The sequence below is a fragment of the Callorhinus ursinus genome, unplaced genomic scaffold (genome assembly GCF_003265705.2).
Source record: "Callorhinus ursinus isolate GAN/ISIS: 27379988/994484 unplaced genomic scaffold, GSC_fseal_2.0 scaffold16, whole genome shotgun sequence".
NCBI classification, from domain to species: Eukaryota; Metazoa; Chordata; class Mammalia; order Carnivora; family Otariidae; genus Callorhinus; species Callorhinus ursinus.
Window position 1 is genome coordinate 31144211 of NW_027397078.1, and position 24816 is coordinate 31169026.

The 24816-nt window shown below is 43.9% G+C and overlaps 2 protein-coding genes across 5 annotated transcripts in view; one reads left to right on the top strand and one right to left on the bottom strand.

Annotated features, from left to right (window-relative positions):
• Positions 1 to 24816, top strand: part of CTPS2 (CTP synthase 2) — a 100793-nt gene that overhangs the window by 49938 nt on the left and 26039 nt on the right. For all 4 annotated transcript variants that reach the window (XM_025857682.2, XM_025857686.2, XM_025857683.2 and 1 more), the window contains exon 14: positions 16278 to 16374. In XM_025857682.2, coding sequence (XP_025713467.1) covers positions 16278 to 16374 — 97 coding nt within the window. The remainder of the gene's footprint in view (positions 1 to 16277; positions 16375 to 24816) is intronic.
• On the bottom strand, positions 1699 to 6709 carry S100G (S100 calcium binding protein G). The gene is made up of 3 exons (XM_025857688.2): positions 6669 to 6709; positions 6127 to 6270; positions 1699 to 1968 (listed from the first exon to the last, which is right to left on the bottom strand). Exons 2-3 carry the CDS (start codon positions 6259 to 6261, stop codon positions 1864 to 1866), a joined length of 240 nt encoding a protein of 79 aa, XP_025713473.2. The 5' UTR covers positions 6262 to 6270; positions 6669 to 6709; the 3' UTR covers positions 1699 to 1863.

The window sequence follows — 24816 nt, forward strand, 5'->3', positions numbered from 1 at the left end:
CAGAACCTAAACCCTCCTGCTCACAATCTTATAACAAGCTAGGAAGAGAAGGGGAGTTCTTTTTTTTTTTTAAGATTTTATTTTATTTATGTATTTGAGAGAGAAAGAGAGAGCATGAGTGGGAGGAGGGGCGGAGGGAGAGGGACATGTGGACTCCGTACTGAGCACAGAGCTCTATGTGGGGCTCGATCTCATGACCCTGAGGTCATGACCTGAGCCGAAAACAAGAGTTGGATTTGGATGCTTAACCGACGGAGCCACCCAGGTGCCTGGAGAAGGGGAGTTCTTCTTCTTCTTATTTTTTTTAAAAGATTTTATTTATTTATTCATGAGAGACAAAGAGGCAGAGGCAGAGGGAGAAGCAGGCTCCCTGTGGAGCAGGGAGTCCGATGTGGGGCTCGATCCCAGGACCCTGGGATCATGACCCGAGCCGAAGGCAGATGCTTAACCAACTGAGCCACCCAGGCGCCCCTGAAGGGGACTTCTTAAACAAGAGAAAAATTACCTTTTATAAACCAATATCAGACAGTAAACTCAATGGGGAAATAGTGGGGGATTCCTATTAAGACTAGAAATGAATAAAAGATGTGCACTGTTTTGACTAATAAAGTTGTTAAAATGAGACCAACTAATGCTGTCTAGAGAGTGCAGCTGGTGTTCTCCTGCCTGTTTGTAGATTTTTGAATCAATACAATCTTTCGGAGAATCAGTTAGGTGGTCTCTTTCACAAACCCCATAAAAATACTCATACCCTCTGACCCAGACATTTACTTCTCAGAAATTCTCCTAAGGAAATGTGGTATGTTGACGGAGATATGAACAGGTACTCATTATAGCATTATTTAGAAGAATCAGAACTGGCAACAATCGAAATGTCTCACAATGGGCAAATAGTTAAGACTATTATGGGGTATCCGTGCAGTGGAGTAGAACTAGTCATTAGAAACGTTTAAGGCTTTTGACTCAATAAGAATGCTCTTGTATCGAATTAGAATGATACAGATTGCATTTAAACATTTCCTCACTGTGTATAAAAATTTCCTTTGTTTCTTGGTGGTGGGGTTAGAAGTAATTTTTCTTTTCTTTGGTTAAATTCCTCTCCAACACTCCCCCTCCCTCCTTCCCCCAAGCTGGACTCAGTAAGTGGAACTTGAGGGCTAGCTATTTCTCAGATCCTGAGAGTCCCAGCAGCCCTAGATGCCAGAGCTGGGAGGGCCCTATGTCTTCCTGTCCCTTTTCTTTTAAATATTACTTGCCAGAACCAAGGCCACCCCCTCAGTGATGGAGAGAACTGACTCTTGGTCCCATAATGCTTTTACCTCCTGAGAGGGTCATTGATTCAAAAAACACAGTGAGTGCTGGAGGTGACTTGAAAGACAAGTATCTGTGCTTTGAAGTCCGCTCCTCACTAGCTGTTGACTAGTGTTGAAATTGGAAATGACGTGAGCACTGAGTGGCTGGGGAGGGGCAGCAGGAACAGGGCTATTTTGATGGAAGGCCGGAGTAAGGACGTTGGTTGGGCAAGTCAGAATTCTTTCTAAGCCTCTGACACTATCTTTGCAGTCTTGGTGAAGATCATGGAACTATTCTCAGCCTTTCTTAAAAAAAAAAAAAAGGGTATAAAATTAAATGCATTAACCAAGGTTACTTTCAAGTCTATTAAGCCATGGGGGTCAGTACTTGACAAGGAGAGACATGTCTAAGAATTCCTTTATTAACAGTGATTGGACCTCACTGCCAGATCATTATAATTGCCAAGAATTAAACAGAGACATTAGCAATTGCATATAGAATGGGGGCCACATCCCAGGCGCTCTTCTTTTGGGGCTTGGAATAATGATATGTTGTTTTGGTTTTTTTCCTTCACTGGGATATCTTCTTCACTAACACCTGGAATTCTTCAAAACTAACTTCTCCGTCTCCATTCTTGTCCAGTTCTTGAAAGAGTTCATCTAGGGTGCTGGGACCCTGGTTTTAGATGAGAAGAATGGCAAAGGGGAGAGGAGAGAAAAATGAATCAGTTACCGCTACCCATTTTCTGAAATTAGAGACGCTGGGTCTGTGTTCCAACAAGGCAGCTGAGGTTTCAGTTACCTGCCACTGATGGTTGAGGGTGGAAAGCCCAACTTTAGCTCCATGTCACCAAACTGGCTACCTGGTTTTTTCTGTATCATGCATTTATCTTTATTTTAAAAAAAGATTTCATTTATTTCAAGAGAGAAAGAGAGAGAGTGTGTGCATGGGCAAGCAGGGACAGGGGCAGAGGCTGAGGGAGAGAGAGAATCTGAAGCAGACTCCCCGCTGAGCACGGAGTCCTAGAGGGGGCTGGATCCCAGGACCCTGAGATCATGACCTGAGCCAAAATCAAGAGTTAGATGCTCAACCAACTGAGCCACCCGGGCGCCCCACACATTTATCATTTTAATACTGCTAATGTGTATTTTAATATACAGTTGACCCTTGAACAGTGCAGGGGTTACAGGCACCCACCCCCCACAGAGTCGAAAATATGGGGACAACTTTTGCCTCCCCCCAAATGTAATGACTAAGAGCCTACTGTTGACTGGAAGCCTTCCTGATGACACATACAGTTGATTAACACAGATTCTGTATGTTTTATGTATTAGATGCTGTATCTTACAATCAATCAAGCTAGAGAAAAGTGTTATTATGGAAATCATAAGGAAGAAAAAATACATTCATCGTACTGTAAAAAATCCGCATATAAGAGGACCCATGCAGTTCAAACCCATGTTATGTAAGGGTCAACTGTAATTGGTTTTCTGTGTAACCTTAAGTATTTTTCTTTTCTTTTTTTTTTTTTTTTAAGATTTTATTTTTTTAGTTGACAGAGAGAGCGAGAGACAGAGAACAAGCGCAAGCAGGGGGAATGGCAGGCAGGGGAGAAGCAGGCTTCCCACTGATCATGGAGCCTGATGTGGGGCTCGATCCCAGGACCCTGGGATCATGACCTGAGCCGAAGGCAGCCGATTAACTGACTGAGCCACCCAGGCGCCCCAGTATTTTTCTTTATGTCTCCAAAAACGGAGAAGGAATCTTGGGGCTTCACTGGACTGCCGAGGAGCCCATGGCTCACCAGTTGACAATGCTTGCCCCAAGGTTTTCCTGGGAGCTGGTTCTATGTAACCCAAGGCAGCACGGTGCCGTGGGCTCTCCGTAGCCTGCGCACTGCCCCCAACTACCCTGTTGGGGGGAGATCCACTTCACAGAGGAGGGAACTGTGCTCCGGGACAGCTGCTAACTGGCTCCAGGGCCCACAGCTGGTAAACAAAGGGTTCGAGGTTCAAACATTGACTCTAGAGCTCAAGCCCTTAACTAGGATCCACACCAGTTTTTCCCAAGCCCCTGGGTTGCAGCCCCCCTCTACACCCTGCAGGATGACAGGATCAGTGGTTCTCACACTTTGGCGTGCAGCACGGTCACCAGATGCGCTTGCTGACCTTAGGAGATACAGAGTGACAGGTCCCACTCCCAGAATTTTTGAGTCACTAGGCCTGGGGCAGGGCCTGAGAATCTGTATTTCCAACAGGTTCCCAACAGGTTCCCAGGTGATGTTGATGCTGCTGGGCCAGGACCCATCACACTTGGAGAACCAAGAGATGTTGCAAGAGATCATGTTAGGCTTGACCCCCTTTTGACTGTTACTACTCCTAAAGTGTCTTAAGCAGACTTAAGTTTTGCCTCTGGCCTAAGACTCAAATCTTAAAGCCGTTACAGCTCTGCCTTTCAGGTAGGAGTTTATCTGTGGCAAAATAGTACCTAGGAAACTCACTGAAATAATGGTTTAGTTTATAAGTCAGCGTCAACACTTAAAAAAAATTGTGGTAACATTTACCATCTTAACTATTTTTAAGTGTAGAGTTCAGTACTGTTAAGTATGTTGACATTGTTGTACAACTGATCTCCACATCAAGATATGTTTTAACCCTTAAGATTCCTCTAAAGACATTTGATACGTTGCTGTGATCAGAAGACAAAACTAAGTTAGTTACTCAGCGTTTGTTGTATAAATATCAAACACTTTTCCTGAAGCGTTTATGAGATTCTCAGCCATACAAGGCGATGATGGAAAACCTTAGTAATCCTTAAGAAAATATAATCCAGTACGTGATATGGTAAGTAGATTTTTCAAAACTTACCATCAGTATTCTTACCTTTATTCAAATTGTAAGTCATCATACCTGCTTTTTGTAGGAAATACCTAAACCATAGGAAAATATAGAAAAATTCCCCAGTCTTACCTTTTAAAACAACTTGTTTGAGTAGACTGCCTAGGCTTTCCTGTCAGATTATTATTTTTCTTTCTTTTATTATGATTATTCCTTCCTATTATTATTTTTCTTCCTTTTGAAAAAATCTCAGAGTGTTTTTTAGAATTTAATCTTTCTCAGAAAACTTTGTCTTAATTTTTAATTAAAAAGTCTCTTTTTCTGGGGTGCCTGGCTGGCTCATTTGGTAGAGCACATGACTCTTGATCTCAGGGTCGTGAGTTCAAGTCCCACGTTGGGCTTAGGGCTTACTTAAAAGTGAGTAAATAAAATAAAAATCAGGAAAGGTGGTTTTTTTTTTTTAAGATTTTATTTATTTATTTGACAGACAGACACAGTGAGAGCAGGAACACAAGCAGGAGGAGTGGGAGAGGGAGAAGCAGGCTTTCCGCCGAGCAGGGAGCCCGAGGCGGGGCTCGATCCCAGGACCCTGGGATCACGACCTGAGCTGAAGGCAGACGCTTAACGACTGAGCCACCCAGGCGCCCCTAGGTTGTTGTTTTTTTTTTTTTTTAAGTCTCCTTTTCTGCTAGCGCCTTTAACTGTTTTTAAAAGTTATTTTATATTTTAACTGTAAGCAAATGAGGAGAGATTGGATTATATCATTGAATTCGGCCACTTTTTCTTTTTAGTACTAAAACCAGAAACCTCAACAGCTATAACCAGAAACCTCCTCATGTGTCATACTGGCAGAAGGGACATTTCTGGTTAAAACCTGGGAAGCCAATGCTTTCTTCTGAAGTTACAGCTAAATAGTGACCAAGTTGGATGAAAGGGTTGCACAGTCACTTCCATTTTGAAAATGGCTTTTTTAGTTGTGAAGTAGAGAAAATGTATTGGAGCAAGGAGATCAGCCCGCCTCTCTTTCCCATGATTGCCTCAAGATGCACTTTGTTGGCTTTTTTTTTTTTAAGATTTTATTTATTTATTTGACAGAGAGAGAGATAGCGAGAGCAGGGGCACAAGCAGGGGGAGCGGGAGAGGGAGAAGCAGGCTCCCCGCCCACCGAGCAGGGAGCCTGATGCAGGGCTCGATCCCAGGACCCTGGGATCATGACCTGAGCTGAAGGCAGACGCTTAACGACTGAGCCACCCAGGCGCCCTCAAGATGCACTTTGATTTAGACAACTCTGGGATAGTTTTGAAGAGAAACTATCTGGCTAGAGATTTAATCCCTTCCTGGAAGTTGTTTAGAAATGCCTGGCTGCCTCAATAACACAGATTTAGGTGCTTAACACAAATTAACACAAATTTAAATGCTTTTGAAATATAAATGGATGTCACCAGATGGCAATTTGTCAGCGCAAAGTGGGTTTTCTCTACAGATTGCCTAGTAAGTCTTCTTGACTTGGTCTTCTTGACAGATCCTACCTATAACGATGAAGCACGTCCAAGGTCAGCTAATATTACTTTGCACACCTCTTTGTTTTCCTAAGAGCCTGGCCCGGAGATGCTGAATCCAGGCTGAAGGCCTTAGCGTGTTGGCTTGGTGACCTATGGGTCTTCTAGACCTAGCTTCATTAAAAGGGCAATCATTGCTTCCTTTTACTCTGGCTGGTCATGGAGAGTTCTGTGCCCAGGCTGTGGGGCATAGAAGGCTTGGCCCCTGCTTTCTAGGTGCTTGCCATCTGAGATGTGGCCTGCCACCAGGGAAGAAAACACACGTTCAAGAGCCCTTAGTCAAGGAATGCCCTCGCCTTGGCTGCTGTGTGCTCTGCCCCAGAAGGAGCCCCGATCAGTACTGCATTCCTCCGCCTCCCCTGCATCCTCTCCTCTTCCCACCCCTCCCTCCTCACCCTCAGAGGCCCCGTTTATGGGCTCTGCGGTGGTGCACTCACTTTCAGTAAACTGGGGAATTCCATCTGAATCAATAGCTTCAGCTCCTCCTTCGACAGCTGGTCTGGATCACCTTCTTTGGCTGCGTATCTTTCAAAAATGCTCTTCAGTTCTTCAGGAGACTTTTTTACGCTCATCGTGGTGGCCTGTCAATTGGGAAAGAAATGAACTCACCAAAAAGCTGAAGCGGAGTTTTATATTGATGGTTTTGCCAGCAGTTCAGTGCCTTTGGGCTCTTTCCTTGGTGTAGTAAAAATAATCATCTTAGTATGTTAAATGTCTGTTCTCAGAGTGCATCTGTGAGGAGATGGTCCCTGGAGCCAAACCCCTTTTTTTAGTAATCATGACATTCTCCACTTTTTATGCACCTGGTCTGTGCTCTGTAGGCTGTGGTCTCCAAGAAAGCTGACTACAGCTTCTAGCTTCTAAATTACTGGAAATATATTTAGATGGCACCAATCCACTTTTTCTCCTGACCACTATCTTTCATACCGTTCTGGAAGGAAGCAGAAGAAGCACCAGGTTGTACTAAAATCACACTTACCTGGTTGCCCAGCAGCAAGACAGCTAGAGGAAATCAAGAAGTAGGAGTGTGAAGAGTTGAGCAGCAGGATCATGACTTTTATAGTCTTCACAGACACACCACCCTGATTATAACATTTTCCTTTTGTTTGCCATTTAAGGGTAATTATTAATGGTTTTTGAAACCCAAGCTTAAGACTGCATGAACCTCATAACTAAGGGCAAGAGCCAATAAACGGCCACCTCAACAGTTGCTTAATGGTTCAGAGTCCCAAGAGTAAACTTGGATTTTTTTTTCCCCCTTACATTGTATTTTCCCTCCAATGTGGCATTACGATATTTGCTCACTGCTCACATTTTCAGAAAGCTTAACTATGGAGGGTTGGATATTTTTCAGTTTAATTGCATATTTAGGCTTGAAACAATAACTTTCTTCACATCCAGAAAAAAAAAGAATGCTATAATGGATGGTCAATCCTGTAGAGTTTAAGAAATTGCAATATGGCCGTTGAAGTCCCTCTGATGTTTTGTACAGATTAGGTGCTTAAATATTTGAATAATTGAATGAGTGAATGAACAGAAGTATCATTGAGAAGTAGGCTTAAGGAGTGGGGAGAAGATACATAATAATTTGTGATTTTATTTAGCAAAGCAAGATTACCAACTAGCGTGGTAATTTTTCAACTTTTTCATTATTTGTTGCTCCCATATCTGCTTTTTTATTTCTCATTACCCCTTTCCTTACCACATATATGTATATATAAATTTTTTTTATTGAAGTATAGTTGACACACAATTTTCTATTTTCAGGTGTACAACATCCCCCCATATATATATATTTAAGATTTTATTTATTTGACAGAGAGAGACACAGCGAGAGAGGGAACACAAGCAGGGGGAGTGGGAGAGGGAGAAACAGGCCCCCCCCCCCGCTGAGCAGGGAGCCCGATGTGGGGCTCGATCCCAGGACCCTGGGATCATGACCTGAGCCGAAGGCAGACGCTTAGAAAGACTGAGCCACCCAGGCGCCCCCCAAATATATTTTGTTAATCATTCTAAGAACTTGCAAAAACACTTGACTTACTTTTATTCTGTTGGAAATACTTCAAACTTATGGAACTGCCAGGATTTAAAGTTGGAGACTAAATTTATTTCTATTGGAAAGAGTTCCATGAAAGAACATGGACATTTCCAGAGGACATTAATCTGATACTGATGTAACTCACAATAAAGGTTTCCAGATTGACTTTAAGAGATCTTATCAGCTTTTAAATACTTGCACGCTTCCACACTTGTATAATTTTTTCTGACCCTTCATTATATCGTGTATAAATTGAGCGTTGTACTATTGAACTGTATTTTTCTCTGACACTTTTTAGTTCTAAACTTCTAGGGTCTTATTTACCTTGGAGAACAAATGTGAAATCTTATAGTTTCTTAAAAACTTCCCACCCATCCTGAGCATTTATCATTCCGTGTGCCTTCACTGTCCTTGTATATGTTATTCTTGCTTTTATTACAGATTCTTTGACTTTGGTATTCACCAATGTTGAATATATAGGAACTCACTTCTTGGAGTAAAGATAAGCATTTTGGGTTTAGCTTAAGATTTTATGCAAAAAGATTCTGATTTTGGCAATGCATTTTAATCAAGATTTTAGAGAATTTCTGGTGTTTTTATACATATGCTCTGTTTTACTTGGGAGGAAGTTAGCTTTTGTTGAACAACTGTAGCAAAAAATACCTTTTTCTTCCAAAACCTTTAAAAAATTTTTCCAATCTACAGAAAAGTTGCAATAGTGGGTGAATACAAACCTACCTTTGGCCCAGATTCATTTATGAATCAGTTGCCAACTGATTTTCCCCCTTAATACCTTAGCATCTTATGTCCTAAGGACAAGGACATTCTTCTATACAACCACAATGCCATTATCAGAGGCCAAATTCACATCTCTCCAAGTGTGGAAATAGCATCTTAAGTCATCTGTTCTCTCGAATTACCACTTGTGAGCTAAACTCAACATGGCAGTTGTTGTATTTCTTGAGTCTATATTGAAGAAATGGTTTTAATAACTATATAATGTATAACTATAATTTTAATAACTGTATATTATAGGACAGATATATGTTATGTATAACACATGGCATATATTGTATATATGGGGTGTGTGTGCGTGTGTGTGTGTGTGTGTGTGTGATATTAAGTCTAAGAGAAACATTTGGGACAGTTTTAGTTAACAGTCTTTCAAGCTACACATCTTTAGTTTCAAGGGAGGACCTCTGGTTAAAAGAGGCCCAGTGCTGGGGCACCTGGCTGGCTCAGTTGGTAGAGCAAGCAACTTTTCATCTCGGGGTTGTAGTTGTCTACAGCCCCTGTTGGGTGTAGAGATTGCTTAAAAATAAAATCTTTTAAAAACATAAAAAATAAAAGAGGTCCAATGCTATTTGTTGTCAGAACTTAGGCTTGTAGTAAACACTGACAGAGCTTGAAAAACGACCCATGGGTTTTAAATGTTCCCTTGCTCTCCTGTGCCAGGCACATCTCTCATCTCTTATGTTTCTCTTTACCTATGGGCTCAAGTGTGAAGATAAAGCTGCAGTGGGAACCACGAAATCCACCAATAGATATTCTCATGAAACATTAACTAAAAATATATGGAGACAGGTGATAAACACAGGGTGTGTTCAAAAGAGTGCATTTTGAGACTAGAGAAGGGGGAAAATGACAGGCATAAGATTGGGCATGGAAAAATGGAGAGGCAAAGGTTATTTATCACCTCACCATTCAATTGCTTGATCTTTGGACAGGCTTAAGTTTTTCTCAGGGAAGCCGAGAGTAACTTATTTGCAAAGCTCCGATACCACAGGGTTCCATGGGGGTGTTATTCGATTTGAAGTCTACAGCGGGCAGTGCCTTGAAAGGCATCTTTGGAAGGGGGTCAGTGTCAGGCCCTGCAAAACGAAGTGGGCAGGCAGTGCTATCCTGGGTTCGTGTTGTCTTTGATCCTGAGGTTCAGAAAAGAGCCTGATCACTAAGGCACAGTTATCCCTAAATGCTGTGTGACAGCTTCCCTTTGCCTGCCTACTCTGTGCCCTACCACCGACTTCACCTTCTTCTGATCGAGGGCTGGCTCTTCCCATGGCTGAGTGCCGCCCTTGGCCACAGCACCCTCTGTGGAGTGGATACTGCTGTTATCCCCAGTCTACAGAGACGTTCAAAGACCAGCTCAAGGTCACAGCTCTGGGCAGTGCTAGAGCTGGGATTCTGGTCCAGGCCCAGGCTGCTCCCTCAGCCGCCATGCTGCCTGCCCCTCTCAGGAGGAGGGCTTCTGTGAGGAGGGCTACTCAAGGTTAGCGTGAGGCCCAGAGGTAGGACTTATGCGTTACATTCACACCTGAAGGCATAAGAATGTTCTTTTTCTGACGGAAGTAACTTAGGCCTTCTTTTATTGGTGGAAAATGAGTTGAAAAGATTGGAAAATACATACGTATTTATGGGCGTGCTCAGTGCCTTCACCATTGTGGATTCCATCATCCCACTGCTGGTGATGAGACAGGCTGGGGAGACGGACAGGGAAGTAACAGTCCTGTATCAGGTGAGAGGCTCAGCGGGGCCCGTGCCTCAGAGCGCAGCACTCTTCCCCCCCCCCCCCGCCTCCATGCTGAAACGATCCGCCTGTTAGCTCAGGACAATCCGCAGCCTCTCAAAGACCCCATCCATTGCTTCTCGGCTGTCCACCAGTCCCTTAGTCCGCTCTGCTCGTTTCTGATAAAAATCCAGGGAGATTTAATTATGGAGCACTTGACGGCAACCTGACGTGTTGAACTCTGATGGAAACAGAGAAGAAAATCCAGTCCTTGTGCTCGAGGAGCCCCCCCTTTAGGCAATGAGCCGAGGCATGTAAAGGAAATGATGGAGGGGGTTAAGGTTGTATACAGTGAAGGACTACATTAGTTTCCTGTGGCTTCTGTAACAAATTACCACAGACTTAGTGGCTTAAAACAACACAATTTTTTTTTTTTTCTTACAGTCCTGGAACTCAGAAGTGTAAAGTGGGTAGGCAGGGCTACCATTGCTTCTGGAAGCTTTAGGGGAGAATCTGTTTTTTGCCTTTTCCAGCTTCTGGAGGCTGCCTGTTTAAGGCCCCTTCCTCCGTCTTCAAAGCCAGCAAGGTAGCACCTTCCAATCTCTCTCTTTCTTTTCTCTCTGACCACCACTTTGTCATCTGTCTCCTTCTCTGATTCAGACTCTTCTGCCTCTGTCTTATAAAGACCCTGTGGTTACAAGGGCGTCTGGGTGGTTCAGTCGGTTAAGCGTCCGACTCTTGATTTCAGCTCAGGTCATGATCTCAGGGTTGTGAGATAGAGCCCCTCATCGGGCTTTGCGCTCTGTGGAGTCTGCTTGAGATTCTCTCTCTCACTCTCCCTCTGCCCCTCCCCACACTCACGCACTCTCTTGCTCTCTCTCAAATAAATAAATCGATCTTAAAAAAAATTTGAAATAAAGACCGTGTGGTTACATTGGGCCCACCCAGTTAACCCAGGATAGCCTTCCCGTCTCCAGAGCCTTAATTTACTCATGTCTGCAAAATCTCTTTTGCCATGTAAAGTAACCTCTTCACAGGTTTTGGGGACTAGGGCATGGATCTCTTTGTGGGGTCATTATTCAGCCTACCACAAGGACTAGTTCAAGATGAATTCACAGCATATAGGTGATTTATTTGGTAGGGTGAGCATGCTAACACGGTGTTAATTATGGGTCAGTAAGGAGAACAAGAGGGTGCCCCGAAAACATGGGCCCATACGGAATGGTGGGGAGAAGCCATTTTAGGAAAAGTAGTGAAGAGGCAATATATACGTAGAGGGGCTGGGGGCGGCGGGGGGAGCAGAGGAGGCATCAGCAATGGACCTGTCTGGCCAAGGTGGAAACCACAGGTTAGAATACGTGAGGAGAGCATAGCCAGACTGGGTTCCTGAATGAGGTGTGGAACCTGAGTGCCACATGCGGAAGAGCGTCGAGTTGATCTGTAGTGATGGAGGCTACTAGAGCTAGCAGTGTAACACAGAATGAGTTCATACTTTATGGACACCACTTGGTTCATACTTTGTGCACAACTGGAATATGACTCATCAAGAATTGAAATCAGAAGCAGGCTTGAAAAAAAATGAGCAGAAAAAACTAATGGACAGGAGGAAAAGAATGGGTTGGGGAAATCCTTGTAAAGAATACTTGAGGAATATACTAGAAAGTCCGAGAAAAATCACTGTGTGTTGCCTAAGAGACTGGAAACAGCCTGCTGCGGGGTAGGCTCCTTCAGCGTCCCCAAATGAAATATCCAAAGGCAAGGGACGGGAAGGAAGCCGACTTACCTCACACACTGGAATTTCATCTTTGATAAGAGAACCTAACTTCCCTAGACTTTGTTTTTAAGGCACGTGGGACGCATGAACCCAGGCTTGAACCCATTACACTTTCATCGTGGGCTGCAGAAACTTCAGTAAAGGTTAATTAGTGCTGTATTTATCCTTATGTGGTACTTTTACATCTAAAGCTTTATCACCACCAACATTTGTTACTTATTGATCCTTTTTTATTTTTCTTATGCTGTATGGCTGGCTCCGTTCCAAGAAAGGACAGCTCTGTGGTGGGGATCAGACAACAGGCAAAATCAGAGCAGGCCAAGGCAATCCTTTTGTAATGGAAGAGGCATTTTCCTCCTACCTGCAAATCTAGGGTATTTTGTGGGGCGCCTGGGTGGCTCAGTTGGTTAAGCCACTGCCTTCGGCTCAGGTCATGATCCTGGAGTCCCGGGATCGAGTCCCGCATCGGGCTCCCTGCTCAGCGGGGAGTCTGCTTCTCCCTCGGACCCTCTTCCCTCGCATGCTCTCTGTCTCTCGTTCTCTCTCTCTCAAATAAATAAATAAAATCTTTAAAAAAAAAATCTAGGGTATTTTGGAAATGTCGGGATTAAAACTAAAGCACATTTGGGTTTTTTTTTTTAATTTTATTTATTTATTTGAGAGAGAGAATAAACGGGGGTGGGGAGGGGCAGAGGGAGAGGGAGAAGCAGACTCCCCACTGAGCATGAAGCCCACCTTAGGGCTCCATCCCAGGACCCTGGGATCATGACCTGAGCCGAAGGCAGACGCTTAACCGACTGAGCCACCCAGGCGCCCCGAGGGTATTTTTTTAACTACCCCAGTAATGATAAAGTATATGTTTTGAAACTGACATCTCTCAGGCTTTTCGTGGAAGGAATACCAGGCACAAAGATGTTTTCCTTGATTTTGTTGCTGAATCAGGTTGCTTATAACCCGAGAGGCAGTCGGTCGTACTGCCAACTTCAGAGGTCATGGGAGGTACCTGTAACTGGAGGCAGCTGATTGGGCCCGGCTCGGCCAGAAATGCACTGTGTTCTCTACCTTCCACAACCTTCCCCTTCCAGTGTGTTTGGATTGCACCAGCTTGTGTCTGGTCTGGGAGGTCCTTTGACTGAGGGTCTGATGAGCATCCCCAGACGAGGCCTCCTGAGCCAGACCAGAGAGAACAGCAAGTCTCCTGCCAGTTCTCACTCTGCTTTTGGCCTTTCACTGACATCTGGGGCATCACTCAGCATCAGAAAGCCACTTGCCTCTGCTCCCTCATCTTTTCTCTAGCATTTTCTTTGCCTTCTCCACTGGTTTCTGTGCTAACACGTTTTAATCAGGGGATCACTGTGGCTGCCATTCCTTGGGATTTCATTCTGTCTTATCATTTCAGGAGAAGGTTATAGTTATTGCTTCTGAAAACAGCAGGGATAATGTGAACTAACAGCCTAGTGGAAGGTCGAAATAAGTTATTTCACTGTTTGGGCTTTAAATTTGTATTCTCATTAAAATAATACTGTGTACAAAGCTTACAAAGCCAACATGTTCCAAAAGGCCTATAATGAAAATATTTAGTAATCCTCACACCCTCTCTGCACCCTCAAGTCTTCTAGCTGTTTCTCCTGATATTTACCTCCACCTTTTTTTATTTTTATGTATGCATGTAAACTCTGCCCCCAACATGGGGCTCAAACTCACCACCCCAAGATCAAGAGTCACATGTTCTACTGACTGAGCCAGCCAGGTGCCTCCTACCTCCATGTGTTTAAGTAACATTCTCATCAGGCTCTCTCAGAGATTTCCAGATTTCCATTTATGTTAGAGGAGTACTTAATGCCCTCAGGCCACCCCTGTGCCCGCTGCATTTTTCTTTCGGAAATATGTTCTAGTCTTGTGTTTGTCAAGTTCATCTCAAGTGAGCGGTAAGGCAGATTTCCTGTCCTCAGGTGGGTCATTTGAGTTTTCTTAGTGGTTCATAGCAGAACATTTCTTAAACACCGAGCATGCCAATAACTGCACAAACTACGTTCAGAGACTCTTCCTGGGCAGAAGAACCCAACGCAGGAAGTAAGGATGGATTGAACAATCACAGAACTTCTAAGAAGCCAGGGGGGAGTTTATCATTGTGCTCTTCCTCCATGGTTCAGGTTGTCTTAAACTTAAGCGAAAATTGAGGCTGTGGTGGGTAGTGCAGTCTTATCTGCCCTTTCCTAGGAAATGCATAAGGGGCTGGGCATTTATAAGCAGCTCAGCTTTGAGAAATAGAAGCTAATGCCCTCTCTCACCTCACTCCAGTAATACTTAATCTAGCCATAATTAGCCAACCAAAGAAGATAGCAAATAGATGCCAAGGCCAAGAGCACTTCAGAACTGAGCACTCCATCAAACAAGCGGAGTAATCAAGCTTTTTCTCCACCCCTTCCCCTCAGTGACTCTTAGAGTGTACTTGGGACACAGGGTTCAGACGGCTCGGAAAGTTCTGGGGCGCTGATAAGATCATACAAGTTCTGGGAAAATTTTGACCTCAGGAAGTTCCAGTTGTCCAGGCTTCCTATAGAGTAATACGTGGCAGTTAAGATATGGGGGAAGAAACCGAACGAAAGGTTTTATGAGAGGGAAACCTGAGCAGTTCCATTAGAGCAGGTTACCTTGCCTAACTATGGTCTAACAGCTTAAAATAACATTAGATGAAACAAAACCATGAGATCATAGCGACTAGAGGTGGGAAAACAGAGCAATGACTTACGAGAATGGGCTTTTCATAAAAATCACGTGTTTCTGAATTTCTGTGAGGTAATCATAAAGATAAATCTGAAATTATTTGGTCTGAGTTCATTCCTTCCTTCCGTCGTGGATTCATTCAGTGTACACCCTGGGCCAGTTCCATAGGTGCAAGGGGCCGGGAATGCCATGTAAGGAAAAACAGCACTGGCTCAGCTCTCAAAGATGTACAGTCTGACACACAAAGCACTCCACAGACAGGAACTGAGGGAAGCACAGTGGGCGGGGGGAGGGCAGGGATAGGTGGTCCTGACTAGGCTATGGCGCCTGGGAGTATCCGCTCCCCATAGGAGTTCATATTGATTGTTGAGCTAAGATCTCAAGGTTGAGGCTGGTTTACTTTAGGAAAAGAAGGTAGGGGAATGGGAGATGTTCTGGGCAGAGGAAACAGCATGTGCAAAGTCCCCGTGTGGGGAGGAAAGAAGATGCCTTGGAGGAACGGAAGAAAGGCCACACTGACCAGAACTCAGGGGACAGTCATGGGACGTGAGGCTGGAGGGCTAGGCCAGGCTGATAACACTCAGTCAAATTTCAAGCTGGGGAAATACAGCTACTTTGCCTGCAGTGTGCAGGGTAGACTGGGACCATGTGAACGCGGGGCAGCCGTTTGGTAAGCTCTGGCTATAGCCCGGGTGAGGGGCTGTGGTTTGGGTGGTGGTTGGAGCCATGGACGGATGCCACAAGTCTGGAGGGGGTGAGGACTGGACACATTGGAGATGAGGGATGAAGAAGAGGGAGAGATCCAGGGTGGCCCTTAAGTTTACAACACACAGAATGTGCTAGAATGGATGACATTACCCCCCTTTTTGTTTAAAGGAATCCTTCTAAGGTTTTCTACAAAAAAGTATCTTCGGTGTACTTTTCCACAAGGGTTGGCAGATTTGCTTATGGAAAATCTGTAGGGAGTGAAGTGGGCAGTGGGGGAGGGATGTGAATAGCAAAGTGAGAGGTCCCAGAAGGCCGGAACTTGAAGTGTGAACATTGCCTGGAACTGACAGCTTGAGTAATGACAGGAGGAAGGTCATAAAGAGGCTCCTGATAAATTTTTTACAAGTGATCTGAATGAAAGATGAGAAGGAGATGAAAAGAAAGCATACCGTGAGGGCTGTGTAAAGCATGGCTGTATTTGAATAAGAAAATTGGAAGGAACGATCAGATTTTACTGTTTAGGGAACATCCTTACTCCAGTGATCATTACTCTAAAAGTAAAGCTTGGGGGCGCCTGGGTGGCTCAGTTGGTTGGGCATCTGCCTTCAGCTCCGGTCATGATCCCAGGGTCCAGGTCCTGGGATCGAACCGTGCATCGGGCTCCCTGCTCAGTGGGGAGTCTGCTTCTCCCTCTCCCTCTGCCTGCTGTGTGCTTGTGTGCTCTCTCCGTCAAATAAATAAATAAAATCTTAAAAAAAAAATAAAAGTAAAGCTTGAAATGTGGGAAATGACATTTGTATGAGATGGCAAAACCTGACTTGTTTTGTTTTCTAAGGTGATTGATATGCCCGAACACAATCCCGGCAATTTGGGAGGAACGATGAGGCTGGGAATCCGAAGAACTGTTTTCAAAACGGAAAATTCAATATTAAGTAAGTTTGTCCGATCATTGGTTTTACGACAGCGGGTGTGGTTAGCATGGCTCTGCGCAGCCCGAGCCTAACCCTACCCCTTCCACCTCGCCAGCTTCCCCTTCCAGTAGCCCCTGGTGCTGCGCCTCTTCCTCCCACCTACATCAGTCCCCCCGCTCCCCCCCCCCCCCCCCTGCCCCCGCTCCCCCCCCCCCCCCCCCCCCCCCCCCCCCCCCCCCCCGCCAAGCCCTTGCTGGTCCTCCTGCTTCTGGATTCCTCTCCCTGGCAGGGTTGGGAACCTGTGAACGCCCCTTCTCATTCGATGTCCACGACACCCTGCCCAGGGAGCTGCTTTGTGATTTACCGCCGCTCCTGGAGATGACCTTGCCCCCGGGAGCAAGTTCTCTCCAATCCACCATTCTCTCCACTACACTGAAACCAGCTCCCTGTTTAATTGGTTCATGTCTGACTGGTTTTAGCCACTAATTTACGAACTTCGTGGAGGAGGAGAGCAGTTATGTCTGAGAAGTAGATTTCTCTGCTCCCCCAGTAGCTTGGGCGTAGGGAGAGCAAAATATGATGTGGCTTGCCGTCTGCTATTTGCCCATCTTCTACTCCCAATAAGGTTATTCGAATTTTTGTGGCACTTTTCTTTCATAGATGAACATTTTATTTTATTTTTTTAAAGATTTTATTTATTTGACAGAGAGAGACACAGTGAGAGAGGGAACACAAGGAGGGAGAGTGGGAGAGGGAGAAGCAGGCTTCCCGCCGAGCAGGGAGCCCGATGCGGGGCTCGATCCCAGGACCCTGGGACCATGATCTGAGCCGAAGGCAGACGCTTAACGACTGAGCCACCCAGGCGCCCCTTATAGATGAACATTTTATATGAGACTAACTTAAAGTGAGAAAACCCCCAAAGCCCTGAATTCAATTTAATAAATATATTTTGAGTGCCTACTCTGAGCCATAGGCACCGTGCTAGATGCTGCACATCCAGCTGTGCCCGGGACAGCTGTTAGCCCTGCCAGCCTCAAAGCAGGTGGAAAGAGTGTGATGAAGGGGAATGTGCGAGGTGCCGAAAAGCTGGAAGGGGAGAAAGGGAACCAGGTTTCTTGGGTGTCCAGCATCATTCCTGTGAAATTATAAGCATATCTTAGAAAAATGCCTTCTTGAAGAAGAATAAGACCAGGAATATGGGTTTCTCCTTTATGGGTGAGAAACAGCTTCTAAGGAATATAAAGCTTCCTAGTAAGAATGAAATTTAAAAAGGAAAAGTTTCAAGGCACACACATGTCTCTACTTTCTCTGGATAAGAAACCAGTGCTCTCTAAGTGACTTTTTTTCGTTAAGAATAGAAGAATTTTTTTCTCTTCTTGGATATTAGCAGTGATTCTGCAGCTTTCTGATGTTTTCAGATCCTTTGAAACTTGGTTCGAATAGTTGTCTAAGAGACAAAAAATGGTTAGTGAGAAATGTAATGTTTTAAAATTGTATCTTCTGTAAAGAGTTCAGTGCTTAACAAACTAAGCTTTTATAAAAGAGCATAGTGTTCAAAATATTGAAAATTTGCGTCTGTCTTGATAGAAATAAGACTGATTTAGGGTTTGTTTTTCTTTATGGTAGACATAAAAGTAATGTCGATTTTCATGAATCTTAAACACACTAAGAGCTTGTTGCTTAATTAATACCTTTGGCCTGCTTTGAAAAAACATTTTTAAATAGCTTTATTGCGATATAATTCATATACCATACAATTCATCTGTTAGAAGTATACAATTCACTGTTTTTTATTGTATCCAGAGTTGTGCAACTATCACCACAGTCACTTTTTGAACATTTTTGTCACTCCAAAAAGAATCTCTGTTTCCTTTAGCTATCACTGCCCCCCTCAACCAGTTCTCAGCCACCATTAATCTACTGTCTCTGATTTGTCTGTTTTGAACATTTCATATAAATGGAACCATATGCTATATTTTGTGTTTGGCTTCTTTCCTTTAGCATCATGTTTCAAGGTATATGCACATTGTAGCATGTACCAGTACTTCATTCCTTTTTGTGGCTGAATAATAGTTCACTATATGGTTGGACTACATTTTGTTTATGCGTTCATCACTTGATGGGCATTTGGGTTATTTCCCGGCCTGCCTTAAATTTAAACTGTGCTTCCTACTTTGCAAAAGTCATGTGCATATATGAACCTATGATCCCCAGGAGGCATAAGTTTTGCCCTCCCATTTGCGCCAGATCTTCCACGGTTCTCCAAAAGGGTTGTGTTGGAAATAAGAGATAAGAATACGACCACTGTGCATGGCTCTATTGAGTGTCATAAAAATATAAAAACAAATAGCACCATAGTATTTTGTGGGTTTCTTCCCCTAGTTGGTGTATTTCTTCTGTAGGATTTTTTTTTCGCTAGTCGGCTCATTACTTTTGTAGGCTTTTTTTTTTTTTCCCCTATTCACATTTCTGCAAGATGCTAGGAACAAAATACATTTGCTTACATAGCTTCTGAAAATAATGTATAGTTTTGATGGAAAGCATTTGATGCTATTCATTATTTAAATTTGATTTATGGGCCGGTGATTGCAATGCTCTGGATTAAATGGAAAAACAGAAAAGTAAAGGGTTTTTTTTTTTCTTTTAGTAAAAGAGAATACTTTGAAATAGGACCAAAGCCTAAAGATATTGGCAGACACAATGGCTGGATTACTAAAGTGATTCTAATTTTTATATTCATCAGGAACAAATTCCTCTTTTTTTCTTAGTCACCTGTTCGTTCCTTGAGGTTCATGAAAACTAGGCATTTGTTTTTTTCTTTTTTCTTCGTTTTCAACCACTTTACTGAGGCATCATTGACATACAGACGGCTATATATATTTCACGTATGCAATGAGATGAGCTGAATTTGAGTTTTCTAAAGTGGAGATTACAGGTATAAATTGAGTTGGACCAAAGTACTAATCATCATTTGCTCTGTTTGTAAGAAACATGTTCCCAGAGGCTTACTCCTGTCCTGCATTCTGGATGTATGTGCTGTCCTTGCCTACAGAGGCTTTTTCTTATTAAAGGACTAAGGGCAGTGTGTGGGGAATTGTCAAAGCTGGTTCACAGGTCTTCACCAATAAGATATTTTTTCTGTAACACTTCACCTTAGTATTAATTGCACATGCATGATGTTTTCGAAACTTTATCTATCATGCTTAGTTTTTATATAGCCTTTTGTTGTAGAATAATGTTTTATGTACCTAGTCTTTGTGTTTATTACTTGGGCATAAAATATTTCATTGAATTAAGGAAGCATAATCTACTGATTCATTTCTTATTGCTAAACACTGCAGGTTGTTTCCAACATTTTTTTTTTAAAGATTTTATTTATTTATTTGACAGAGAGAGACACAGTGAGAGAGGGAACACAAGCAGGGAGAGTGGGAGAGGGAGAAGCAGGCTTCCCGCGGAGCAGGGAGCCCGATGCGGGGCTCCATCCCAGGACCCTGGGACCATGACCCGAGCCGAAGGCAGACGCTTACCCGACTGAGCCACCCAGGCGCCCCTGCAACCTTTTGTTAGAAAAATGCTGATGCAAACATCTTGACATCGTGTTTATATTCTTTTGATTGTTTCCTTAGGATAGATTTCCAGGAGTCAGACTATTCGGTCAAAGGGTATAAACACTTTTATGACTGATAATTCTGCCAGATTGTTTGAAGGGAGAGGTGAACCAGTTCATGGTGATGTTAACTCTACTGTACTTTTCTTGCTTTCTCTAGTCTTTTTATTATTTTTCTTTTTGCTCTCCTAGCAAAAACAAAAAGGGCCTCTATTAGAGTACTCTATTTTCCATTTCTTTTCATTACCACAAAGTGGAAGGTGCCCCCCACCCCAAAATGTTGGTTTACTTGTGTATATACTGCCCATGTTCCTACTAACACTTAAACATGTGAAGGGGGAGATCTACCAGCCCAGAGTCTATAACCTACATGGCCTAAACCAGGGCTTGGTAAACGTTTTCTGTAAAAGCCCACACAGTACATATTTTCAGCTTTGGGGGCCACACGGTCTTTGATGCCAACAGCTCAACTCTGCCATTGTAGTGTAAACAAGCAGCTGTAGGCAAATATGTAAGTGAACGAGTGTGGCTACGTTCCAATTTAGGTTCCTTTATTTATGGACACTGAAATGTGAATTTCATGTAATTTTTGGGCGTCATGAAATATTATTCTTCTTTTGATTTTTTTTTCAACCATTTGAAAATGTAAAAATCATTCTAAGTTCAAGGGCTGAACAAAAACAGGGGAATCCTGTTTTGCCTCAGAGTTGCCATGGCTTGCTTGCCAAACACAAAAGAAGCACAGGCTGAATGAAGGGTAAGGCCCAGGCAGTGAGGCTGTTACCCTCCTGGGGAGCGTTCAAGGACATCTCCCAGCTTGTCCACTTGCCGGCCTAAATATCCTATTTAGTGTCAGAATAAGGTCAAGAGGGCTTTCGGAAGCCATCTGACCCAATCAATATTTTTCAGCAAGGAAATGGGCACAGAGGGGAAGTGTCTTATGGTCAGTGGGTGGTCAGAACAGGCCCGGATCACTCTTCTTGCATAGTTCCTAGTCTTCTACTCCAACAGATGGCCCTGGCTCCACAGCCCACAGTTATAATCACTCTCCAAAATGCAACTCTTAAAACACTACTATTGTTAAACTCCTTCAACAGCTCTACCCTTCAGATATGTATATTTCATTGCGTGTAAATTACACCTCAATTTTCCAAAACAACATTTTATCTGGATACATAGATGGCAGGACTTGTCTCATAGTGAGACCATTACTTGGTTGATTAACTCATTAGATGACATCTGAAAAGCAGGGAGAAATGGTGCAGAGCAGGTTAAGTATTAAATGGGGTGCTTTGAAGAGTCAGAAATCTAGAAAGAGGTATGGGTGGCTCAGTTGGTTAAGTGGCTGCCTTCGGCTCAGGTCATGATCCTGGAGTCCCAGGATCGAGTCCCGCGTCGGGCTCCCTGCTCAGCAGGGAGTCTGCTTCTCCCTCTGACCCTCTTCCCTCTCATGCTCTCTCTCATGCTCGCTCTCTCAAATAAATAAATAAATAACATCTTTAAAAAAAAAAAGAGGTATGTTTAGAGATGGAGTGGATCAGGCTCAGGTGAGAGAGGAGCCAGGGAAAGCACCAGGGAGCTTTGTTATGAGAGGGTTTTGAGACTCCCAAAAATAAACTTTATCAGTTTGCTTTTGGCTCTCCACCGAGTGTGAGACATGGGAACGTAGTAAAGTACAAAGCAATTCAGACACGGTTCAGAGCTCATTACGGGGATGGCTGACAACTTGTTTGATGGTTATTGTTTCCAAAATATTACAGTCCTCAGGCTTAACTTTTTTGGTCAGATCCCAGACATGTTGCTGAGAGATCCAGGAAACGAAACACGTCTTTGTCTGTGCTGAGTGTGGTTTTCCAACCTAACACCACCTACCAGAAAGAATATGCTTTTTGGACCATGCAGGTAGCATGTTTTAATGCTGCTCAATCTGGTGTGTATATGCACTGGTAGGAATGCTAGAGTCAACTCGATTTAAAGCAATCCCATATTTGGTATGCAGTTTGAGAAACTCTGTCCTCTAAACCAACACCCAAATGGTTAGGGAGCCCTTGCATTTAGAAACAGGAATCCTGCCGGGGTGGAAAGGTGCAGAGTAGACCTGAGTGCCTGGGGTAGGGGTGGGAGGTGGGGGGGTTGGGCAGAGGAGGGAAAGGGCCACCCCATGAGCATAGCACTGGGCTGCGGGGTTGTTAAAAGTGAATGGGTACCATTTTGCCCTCTAGGGGTGTCCAGTCCAGTGGAGAACGTGGCATAACATTTTGGAAGGAATTAGAAGCCCTCTTCAGTGCAGTGTATGCAACTGGAGACCAGGCCCTGGTGACTTCCCATCAGAGTTCTGAGAAGATGACCCCCATCCTCAGGGCAGACAACCAGGGGACAAACGTCAGCTGGCAATGGAGGCTGGGGAGAGCTCCTCAGGATGATGCTGGCAGGGAGTGTGCCAGAGTCTAGGCTGGAGGAGGCCATGGCAAATGGAAATTGAATGCTTTAGGAGAAGACTTTATTCCTTTTTGGGATCTTCTCTGCATTTCCTCATAATAAGGGGGGAGGACTTGGCTAAAACACTTGGTTCTGCCTTACTGTAAGAGAAAAAGGGTTTTGTTCTGAGAGAACAGGCAACAGGCCAATTAGGGAGGTATGGAATGAGTCCCAGTGTTAAGATCTGGGTTAAATTCATGGCGTTGGAAATGCAGATTGGTCAATCTCGAATTTGAAGGGACTGAAGGAAAGGGGGATATGGTGGAACAAATTTTCACTGGCTAGAAAAATTGCTCTTGCTTTCTTATCTTTTATCAGGGCATGGGTAGAGAAAAACAGCTTCTAGTTCCTGGTGTGATTAGATTGTTAGGAAGTTTAAGAAAATAATCATGCCATACAAAAAGCCTAGGTTCGGTTAATGAGGTGATTTACAAAACAGTTTAAAAGAGGCCACCAGGGATTTAGGGACGCTGAAAGTCCATGCCACGGTGAATTTGTCGTGCCGAGACCTATGGGAAGGGAGCGCCTCCTGAGCGGAGTGTGCCCGCTGGCCAGCCTCCCGGCCTCCCTGCTGATGGGCCACGCTGCAGGGTAGCTGTCTGCCCTGCTCCTTCTTGCCTTTTGCTGGGGAAACCCTTCTCTAAGGTGTATTTGTGGATATGGGGGCTTACAGGTCTGGGACATGACGTAGCTCCTTTAATCCTGACAACAGGAGGCATGTCCCTTACTGAACCAGCTCTGTGCCAAGCATCTCCCCCGTGGGAACTAGTGGAGTGGTTAACAGCCCAGCCTCATTGCCCCATTCACTGGAGGCCCCCTCCAGTCCCAGCTCTCAGTCCCTCGCTGCGTAGCTACTTACCGCATGACACTGAGGTTTCTGCATCTGGAAAACGGACATCAGAATGCCTCCTGCCTCATGGGGTTCTTGTGAGCGTTAAATCAAATATACATGTGAGTCCTTCAGTCCTTCAGTGCCTGGCACAGAAAAAGCACTGTTTGAGTGTCGCTGTTAGGATCCTTAATGTGAAGGGTATATTCCAATACAATGTGACCTGTGAGTCTCTCAAAGCTCTGGGTATGACCTAGTATTAACATACCATGTGATGGGGCGCCTGGGTGGCTCATTCAGTTAAGCGTCTGCCTTCAGCTCAGGTCATGATCCCAGTGTCCTGGGATCGAGCCCCACATCGGGCTCCCTGCTCAGCGGGGAGCCTGCTTCTCCCTCTCCCTCTGCCTGCCTGTCTGCCTACTTGTGATCTCTCTCTCTCTGTCAAATAAATAAATAAAATCTTTAAAAAATAATAATAATAAATAAAATACCATGTGATTCAGTAATTCCACTACTGGGAATTTACCCAAAGAAAATGAAAACACTAATTTAAAAAATATATATGCACCCCTATGTTTATGGCAGCCAAGATATGTAAGCAACCTAAGTGTCCATCGATAGATGAATGCTTAAAGAAGCTGTGGTACACACACACACACACACACACACAGAGGAATATTACTCAGCCACAAAAAAAGGACAAGATCTTACCATTTACAATAACATGGATGGACCTAGAGGGTATTATGCTAAGTTATGTAAGTCAGACTGAAAAAGGCAAATACCATTTGATTTCACTCATAATATGGAATCTAAAAAAACAAATGAATAAATAAATGAAAAGCAGAATTGTATAGATAAATACAGAGAACAAACCGATGGTTGCCGGGGGCGGGTGGTGATGGGCAAAATGGGTGAAGGGAAGTGGGAGATACAGGCTTCCAGTTATGGAATAAATAAGTATGGGACTAAAGGTAGAGGGACTACAGTCAGTGGTATTGTAATGGTGCTGCATGGTGACAGACGGGAGCTACACATGGGGAGCACAGCATAACATAGTATAGTCATCAAATCACTATGTTGTACACCTGAAACTAATGGAACATTGTGGGTGAGCTACACTCAAATAAAAACGTTTTAAAAAAAGAATATACTAAAAAAAGAATGGGGTCTGCTAGGACAGGGGGAGGGGAGAAGGGGGTGAGCCTGAGGAGAAGGGGAGCAGGCATCCTCCTTGCGTTACACGTTCTCTCCAGTCCCTCTGTTCTAGTCTCCTTGCTCCCTACCTGCTAATATGGACTAGCCGAAGCATACAAAAAAGTCTAAGAAAAGAGATGTTAAAAATGGGATAAGAATACGAAGTCGGGGTGGGGGGAAAGAGATACAAGCAATGAAAAAACATGTAACGCTGTAATGTGGCGTTAAAGGCAAGGATTCACATTTTAAAAATAGAAAGGGAGCATTTTTATACTAGCAAGTTGAGATAAAAGCAGATCACGAAAAATAAAATTAGAGAAAGAGGAGGAGTTTAGATGCTCAAAAGAAA